This window comes from Andrena cerasifolii, chromosome 7 (genome assembly GCF_050908995.1).
Source record: "Andrena cerasifolii isolate SP2316 chromosome 7, iyAndCera1_principal, whole genome shotgun sequence".
In the NCBI taxonomy this organism is placed as follows: domain Eukaryota; kingdom Metazoa; phylum Arthropoda; class Insecta; order Hymenoptera; family Andrenidae; genus Andrena; species Andrena cerasifolii.
In genome coordinates, this window is record NC_135124.1 from 12,078,564 (window position 1) to 12,087,360 (window position 8,797).

Sequence of the window (8,797 nt, forward strand, 5' to 3'; positions counted from 1 at the left end):
CATAAGATATATTGAGAAGTCCGTGAAAACACAGTTTACCTCTTTCCACCCCCTTACGGGTTGATTAGGGCAAAATCCTGAAATTGGTTTTTAGACATTTGTGTGGCCAATCTTTGCGAGTAAGAACCAAGTTGACATCTAATCGGACCTAACAGATATTAAGGAATCCGAGAAAATACATTTCACCCCTTTGGGGACGGAATTTCCAAAAATCGCGTTCCCAGATTAAATAGTTTGAGCTGGTAACAGTGTGATCCTCAAACATCCCCACTGTGCGGGAAACCGTCACGCAGATCTTTTGCGCCGCAGAACAGTGGACGCCATGTAAAATAAGATCTACCTGCCCCGCTTCACTATTTCGCTTATTACTCAGTCCCATTTAGTAATATCGAGATGATATTATATCCTAAAACCTTCCCCCGAGAATTGTGCTGCACGTTAAAAAAAACCGCATCGAAATTGATCTATTAGTTCCTAAGTTATAAGGGAACAGGAAAACAGACGTTTTCATTTATATATATATGTAGAGAAGAAGAAGATGTACAATAAGTACATCGGGATATTCGAGCAACACGTTAGAGCTCGGAGCGAGTCCGTGCGACGATCCAACCGCCGGAAGTAGGCGTAATAACGAACTCCCATTGCCTATACGTGCTGGGAATACAATAACATTGTACGTGAGAAGGCACAAAGGCTTCTCTCCCAGTAACGGCCACTTCTCGTGTATCCACGAATTCCTCGTCGCCTCTTCCCAACCCAGCGCTGGCCCTTTTTCCTGTCCAACGCTCGATGGCGTCGTACTGGATCGGACTTCCCAGTTTCGGTAGGTAATTCAAGCTGTTATCGCGAGCGCAGATCGACAACTTTGGAATTCCACAGTGACCGCGCATCAGTCGTCCGACTACGTTTTTGCACGTGGCCCGGCACCCACGCCTTGCCTTCCCCATTCAAGTAAAACGCAGCGACGGGGAATCTACCTTCGCTAGCTTGGAACTCCGAGGGAGAACAACGCGCGAATTAATTCCCAGATGAAGTTCTCACGGAATTATAGCCGCCGTAGGTCGAAGGGGTTCGTTCGTTAGGGAAGAATCACGTGGGCCGTAGCAACACGCGTCCCACGCGGCCGCTTATCGAAAATTACGTCCGAACGTAATTGCGAATATCCAGTTATCGCTCTAGGAGGAAACCTCGGCGATGTCCACGGGAGATTCGCGGTTTTTCAGGAACGACGCTCGAAAACGGTATGATAATGGCAATTCTAAGGCCGGTAAAGCGGGAAGGAAGATTCGTTACACGCAAATTGACTGGTTTAAGTTTAACTGGGATGTTCTGACGCGCGATTACAAAGCCTCGTGGAAGGATGAAAAGGCTGCTCGATTGTGACCGATGCCCGCGTAAAGGTCACTCGTGTGTCTGCTCGTTTCGCTCGACTCGAATCGCGAAAACTACGCGTACCGGGGCACTGTGAGATCTTAAAGGCGTCTCGTTTTATCCGATTGCGAAACACTGAAAACTTAGTAAAGCAACGTTCGAGAATAGAAGTGGACTGCATCGAGGATCCCTGGTGGATCATTGGCGGTAGGAAATTAATATTTCGTAAATTCGAGCTCCAGTGTTTTCTACAAGTATTCACATTTGATTGCAAGCGGATTACTGGGAATTGGGAAGTCGGTGTCGAGAATGTTGCAGCGGCACGAGTTCTCTCGTGTTACAGTATTAGCGTCTCGTCCAATGGTCACCGGTGACCTTCACCTGTCGGTATTTGTGGACGGTAAGCCACCTTTCTTACGGATTATGAATCAGCCTTAGCGGTATGTACATGAAATTTTGTACAATTTCGTTTAAAACTGTTGCTCTCGGATGATTGCGCAAGTGCAAGGTGCAAGGGACGACGTTGCTCATGGTAACGTGCCAAACAATGTCGTTAACTGATTGCGCATGATTGGTTTTTCGTACGATCGAGCCTCGGATCGTTCGATAGAGGCAGATTTCGATCGATTCTACTTAAACGAATGCACGCTCCGCGTCGACTGTGATACAGCGATGGGACAGGAAAGAGTACTCACATTTTCTGGCTGGGATGATCGCCTCTGCCGCGGTACACAGAATAGCGGCACGCCGCTTTCCCGCTTCCTCTCCAATATAGCGGCTTCCGGTTCCCTCTGTCAGCACGAAATAATCCACACCGTGTACGCTGAATCCGGATCGTTACCTCCTTCGTCTATCTGTGATTCCTCTTGCCACTACACCACTGTACTCACACGGAACGATCACGAACCGTACACTTTGTCTCGCGGCTCGCGATTCATCGGTATTTCCTGGCTCGTTATACCGCGGATCGCGACCAACTTCATAGGACACTATCCAAGGGGCTATCGAACGGTGCGCGTCTCGTTTCGATCGTGTCCGTACTCTGGTTCTCGATCGATCGCTCCTCGCTCGCTGCTTGTACCTTGCTCGCCTGAATCCTCGCGGCACCGATCACGAGTATTATTCGCCGCCGAGAATCGAGCGTGTATCGCGTGCCGTTTTTACGCAGTCAAAGTGTACGCCCGTTCGAAAGGTTCGTCAACCCGAAGAAGCTCCGTAGATCGGCAACTGTTTCCCATCGAATGATCTTGGAGCACGGTTCTCGGGCTATCCCGACACGGAGGACGCTCGCGACGGAATCATCGCGTGACGTAGTTGAATGGAGAAATCGTGGAAGGATCACGGGAGAGCGAACCACGAGGTAACCACACTAACAGGTTGCGCGCCGCAGCACAACTGACTTCACTCATAGCAGGCTGGTTACCGCGAACCCCCCCCCCCCCCCCCACCACCAACGCGCCGTGGCGCGCGCTCCCATACGCTACATTCTATGTATTACAATAAAACGCCGCACCGCTCGCTACGAGGATACGAATACATTACTGGCTCTTCAAAATAATATAAAAAATTCTTTAAGCTTTCCCCTCGCTCTAACTAATAATTTTGTCCGCAAAGTTCAACATTTTCCAGATGCATTAATCATTTCAGCCAGCCGAAAGAGAGACTGAAGAAAGAGGAAATCGTAGATGGGAGAGATTGATAAAGTGGGGGCGGTCGATAGGCAGATCGGTGCGGATCGATGGAATTTCAAGTGCTTAAGCTTAAGCGATCGGAGATTTTACGAAAAAATGGACCTTGTATGATTTTGATGCGATTTAGACGGTAACCTCCATGTGGCTGACAGTAATAGTTAATCGTGTGGTTCGAAGACCTATTCGTACTCGGACTTGACACAATTTAACCTTTCGTAATGCTCGCTCTGATCTGCTTCCCTCCGACTGCCTGCGACTGTAATTCGATGAATTAATTCTTCGGTATACAGGTCACGCGCGTCTGATTCTGTAACGGGAATTAAGGTCAGATCGGAGTACCGTGTCGCCTCTGTGAAACAAGCAAGCTATTGGAAAGAGAACCGCGTCTAGCGGCTTTACTTAAACTGTTCCAACTCTATTAAAAGCATCCTTTGAGCAACGATTAGTCGAAGGTGCCACACGAATCAGAATTGGCCCAGGCAAAATCTTTGTTTCCCTGCAGCACGGGTTCCCGCGCAGCTCGCGTACCTGCTTCTGAAGTTCTAAGATGCCCCTGTCCTACATGTCACGCAACTCCACGCGCTAATTAGCCTCTCCCCATTGTCTTTGCAATTCCCTGCTCATCGGGTTTCCGTGTCCCTTTTAAGCACCATCTCGAGTGGCCTTCGCTCTCTTCGCTCTTCTTCGTAAAACGGATAGCAGACGTTTGTTTCTGCAGCTACAATATTTTACGTTAAACGAATGGTTAATTTCAGCCCCCTTATCCGTCCTGCCCGTTTCGGACTTCGGTCTGCCGAAGAAAAGCTTTGCCAGCTGCTTCGTACGCGCACGACGCGGTATTGTCATCCGGGGCATTGTGGCGACACGCGGTTGTTGACACACCCTTTACGGGGAGGCACGAATGTCAGCGTGCGCGAGCACATTTAATTTCACTAAAACACAACGCGACTAATAAACTGGTCTAGACCTACGGCCGGGCTTGTGGTAGTTTTATTTGCGATACGTAGGCGGCCAGTGTGGGAGTGCCGCCGGACATGACAGAATACTGGATCAACGGATGGATGAACACGCACGTGTGGGTCGCGGTTTCCTTCCTCCTGCTAAAACTTTCGAATTATGGAATTGGTGCGGTAAAGCAACTCGCCCCTGGTAGGAATCGCACTTTCAACATTTTTCCTTCGATTGAAATAAAGGAAACTACTCGGAATGTTGTTGTTTCTTTTTTTATGTTTATCTGTTTACCTGTCGACGTAGGAAAACTAGCTAAGCAGGAGAGCCGAACCTTGAGTGAAATGAAACAGACTTAAGGGCAACGACATTTCATCGATTCTTTGATCCTATCGGGGGACACTGGAAAGGCTTCATCAAAGACTTCTCGCACCAGTAACTTTCTACAAGTTAAATGGATCAAGAAAATACGAAAGAGGCGATGGCTTAGATTTAGAAAGCTACGAACTTTCGTTGGTGCTGATATTATTAGACACGTTATACAGGACGTAAAAGAACAGTGGCGTTTTAGTATGGAATATTCTCCGTACTGTCCAAGTCTTCGACTAATTTCTCGGTGTAATCCTCTTCCATGTCCACTTCGTCTATCTCTCCTTCTTCCACGCTCGGCTCTGCGGTGTTAATAATAGGCACCGGTTTCAATTTCCGGGCCGCTCTTTCGATTTTTTGAACCAGTGCGATCTCTCCTGGCTTGCAGATGAAATTCGTCACTCTGCAGTCTCCCGTGGTACCTATCCTACCGGTTCTACCACACCTGAATGAAAAGTATCGAATTTTAGCACAGTTTTCGACAGATTTCCTGAATTCGCGAGGCGCCGTCGTTCATTATTTGTGTCACGCACCTGTGAATGTAAGAACCTGTGTCCAATGGAAACTCATAATTCAAAACATGGTTGACCAGTATTGTATCTAAACCTCTGGAGCCTGCATTTGTCGTTGATAGTACCAGGGCTTTGCCATTCAAAAACTCTCCGTACTTTCCTCGTCGAACGTCTAACGGCATAGTGCCGTTCAAGTTTGTAGTTTTTAGGCCGCATTCGTTTAGAAACAAGTAAAGCCAGTAGGAAGTACGACTCGTGTTACTGAACACAATCACAGGCTGCTTCCTCGATACTTTCGATTTTACATATTTTAACAACTCTGCTGGTTTCTCACTTGCTCCCAGTCTTATAAACTTTTGCAGAACCAATATTTGGTGCAGCTTCGCTGTTGTTATATACTGTAAGGAATCTACCTGCAAAGTAACGGGTTGTTATAGTCTTTTATAATGGACATCTATCACGGATCATTTAGATGTAGATCGTACCACCTACATTTACAATGTCGCCTAAAACCGTTTGCAAACGGGAAGGTATTGTGGCCGACGCTAAGATAAGTTGAGCTGATTTAGGAAGTCCAGTTTCATCCATTTCTTGATGGTAACCGATCTATATAATTTTAAAATAAATAATGGAACACCTCTGAATGCATTGCTATACGTGCAAAATGTTCTTTTTACATACTGGCAGTCTCCTCATAAAGACATTCAGCTTGTCTTCGAACGTGTAATGAAACAATGCATCTGCTTCGTCCAACACTACGTATTTCACATAGTTGAGTTTATAAACACCGACCGAAGTCAATTTACTGATCACTCCGAAACTGCAAACAAGGATGTCGACATCGTCAACCGGAGGATTTAACATCATTTTCTTTGTTTTTCCACCAGTGATTATTTTCGTCTGAATACCAAGATCTTTGGACAGTCTAATTAATTCCAACTGAAAGAAATGAAATGTAAGATATGTCGTTCGGGTATCGTCGTAGCTTAAGTGGTCATTCTGGTAATCACGCCGCAAAATTCGGCAACATTCAGGCTTTTTTTCTCAGCGAATACAATGAATAACAATGTCAAACTTTTTTTTCATTTATTAAGCTACTTGTAATGTATACGGAACAATTTTTTAAATATACTTTTAATTGTGTTTTTTCGAAATTTTCCATTCTTACTTGAAGTTTGAATGCGCGCAATTTTGTTAAATTTTGACTTACGTGGCTAATTCTGGCACCTGCGATAGCGGTACTCATAATGATTAAGAATCAGCTTGGTTTTTTTGTTTCAGATGAGTCTGCGAGCTGAAATCACTCCCGCCAGGGAGGTATTTCTTTTCAAAGGCGCGATTTTGAACTCCAGATAACATTGAAAAAACACAATTAAAAGTGTATTTAAAAAATTGTTCCGTGTACATTACAAGTAGCTTAATAAATGAAAAAAAAGTTTGACATTGTTATTCATTGTATTCACTGAGGAAAAAAAACCTGAATGTTGCTGAATTTTGCTGCGTGATTACCAGAATCACCCCTTAAGGAGATAAAACTCAATTGTTGATACGAACTGCAATTTGTACAGCTAGTTCTCTGGTAGGAGTTACAATTAAGCCTAAGGGACAGTTCACAGGCCGTGACACCATTTCTTTCCACTGCAGAATTTGACTGACCATTGGTAGAAGATAAGCCATTGTCTTTCCACAACCTGTTTCCGCTGCCAATACTGCATTATAACCTTCGAGAATTTTTGGTATTCCTAAGTTCTGAATTTCTAATGGTTTGCTTATTTCTAAATTCTCCATGTGATTGCACACGGAAGGATGTAGATTGAAATCATGAAACGTGTCGAAACCAATCTGAGTTTCTGTGTCTTCCTTAATGTCCTAAAGGAAAACTTATAATTATGAAAGAAATCCCATAGGCAATGGATAATGTTTGTTAATGCGAAATACATTGTCTTGGGGATGTATGAAGAAATAATCGCCTCTGGAGTTACGATGATTCCATCCATCGCTAGCTAATATTATCTTTTCCCTTTTAGAGATAGACTGATCCTTATAAAAATTGAAGGCTTTTCTTTTGCATGTTATAATTGGCACCTTTCCTTTTTCACTTTCTTTCGTATCGTCATATATTTCTCTCTGTTTGTGCCGGCTGTTTACCAGTGCTCTCGCCTAAAATGAGGTTCATGTGAGGTTACCCATAACCTATAATATTTTAAACGAAATGCATAAAAAAACGTATTTACGTAATGCCGTGAGAAGTTTGTAAACGATACATCAACGCTTTTGCAACATAATGTACAAAATCGGAATAACATTTTGCAGAATATACAGCGATAAAGTAGATTCTTAGTTCGTATGTAATGCTACTCAATTACGATCTATATATATATATATATATATATACAGGATACCGCCATATTAAGTTTGACACACAGGGCAAGAACTTAACTCCTTAACTGTACGCATTACTTTTAATCAACTCATTAACTGAGCCGAGAATGTTTAAATAATTTTTACGTATTCGTCACTAGCGAAGAAAGTAATGATTTTATTAATTTATCTATTAAAAAGAGTGAAAAGATTTTTTTAAATAAGCATTCAGGCCCATTACAGGCCTACGTACGAGTTAATTTATTGTCAAAAAAATAACATCATCACAGATAAAATAGTATTATACAAACATATTCATTAAACAGATAATGAACGCAGTACGTAGATATGTGACTTATAGCGAATTCGGTACCTCGCACTGACTCTGCACTGGTGCCAGAAAATTACTTGGATTGGTTGTTTCTGATAGAAACGAAGATAGCTCTATAAGAATCAACCAATACAAGTCATTTGTTGGCACCAGTGCGAATTACCAAATTCGCTATATACTATATGTATATAGATGTATGTATTTCTTATTTTTTTGTTTTCCTGTGTGTTCCTAACATCTTACGGGAACCGATGTTTCCATCACGGCCATGGCCGCTGGTATATATATAGATCAGTCTTTGGTTTGCACATCAGCCTTAAGATTGCACATCAGTCTGACTTGCTTTGACTCGCTCGTTCGTTGGTTGAGTTTCAGTCACGTGATTGGTTTTGACGCTCAAAAGAAGCGTCGACGCTGAAAGTCCCGTGGACCGATCACGTGACTGGTTTCTAAACGAGCGTCGAGCGTCAGCATGAAATCGCACCTTTACGGTGCCCCCAATTACAGTGCCCTTTTTTGAATAACGTTCCCGCGGTTAGGTTGTCTTCGAACTTTGAGCTGTTCAAAACATTTTTTTCTCTATGAGACCTGTTTGTATGTAATTTTAATATTACCTTTTCATTACAAAAGCAAAATATGCAAATATAAATTTCTGTTCACCCGTTCTGAGAAACGAAAGTAAGGTTAGGTTTAGCAGTTACAGAAGGAGCCAGTAGTGGCCACCAAGGGCACCGAGGGGCACGGTAATAGGGACAAGCGTTAAATTCCTGTCCCTATTACTGGTTTCACTTTAAAAAATGCGAAAACGTTTCAAAGGTGCTCATTTTCAATTTTTTTTCATAAAATTGGAAACTGTTATGATATAATTAACACTTTACATAAGTGCAAATAATGTTAATTATCAATTTATTTACGTTTGTAAAATACGTGTTCTTACCGTTTCCGGCCAGGATTTGGGTAAAAATTGGGTTCATATTTATTTTTTAAATTTTTTCTACTATGCTGTAATTGTTTCAACCTTCTCGTTTGTAGCACATACATTAATAGTTTAACTTACATAAGAAAAATTCTTTCCCTATTTATTTATGCGAGTTTTGTTGTACGGCTTCTTTAAGTATAAAGGCACCGTAATAGGGACAGGGCACCGTAATCGGGACACGTACTACATACAGTGCGTGATTGTAGTCGCTTATAATAGCATTGAGAATATTCTT

At 43.0% G+C, this 8,797-nt stretch overlaps 2 protein-coding genes across 3 annotated transcripts in view; both read right to left on the reverse strand.

The window, feature by feature from the left end:
• The window catches only part of LOC143371122 (signal-induced proliferation-associated 1-like protein 2), a 43,939-nt gene extending 41,159 nt beyond the window's left edge, over positions 1–2,780 (reverse strand). Inside the window, exon 1 of one of the 2 annotated variants that reach the window (XM_076816012.1) lies at positions 2,067–2,780. The gene's annotated coding sequence lies outside the window, so the exon portion shown is untranslated. The remainder of the gene's footprint in view (positions 1–2,066) is intronic. The other variant, XM_076816013.1, reaches the window with a different exon arrangement.
• Positions 2,781–4,496: 1,716 nt separating this feature from the next.
• Dbp21e2 (putative ATP-dependent RNA helicase Dbp21E2) lies at positions 4,497–7,320 on the reverse strand. The gene is made up of 7 exons (XM_076816038.1): positions 7,126–7,320; positions 6,830–7,051; positions 6,446–6,760; positions 5,573–5,830; positions 5,380–5,497; positions 4,913–5,300; positions 4,497–4,824 (listed from the first exon to the last, which is right to left on the reverse strand). Exons 1-7 carry the CDS (start codon positions 7,195–7,197, stop codon positions 4,578–4,580), a joined length of 1,620 nt encoding a protein of 539 aa, XP_076672153.1. The 5' UTR covers positions 7,198–7,320; the 3' UTR covers positions 4,497–4,577.
• Positions 7,321–8,797: the final 1,477 nt, after the last annotated feature.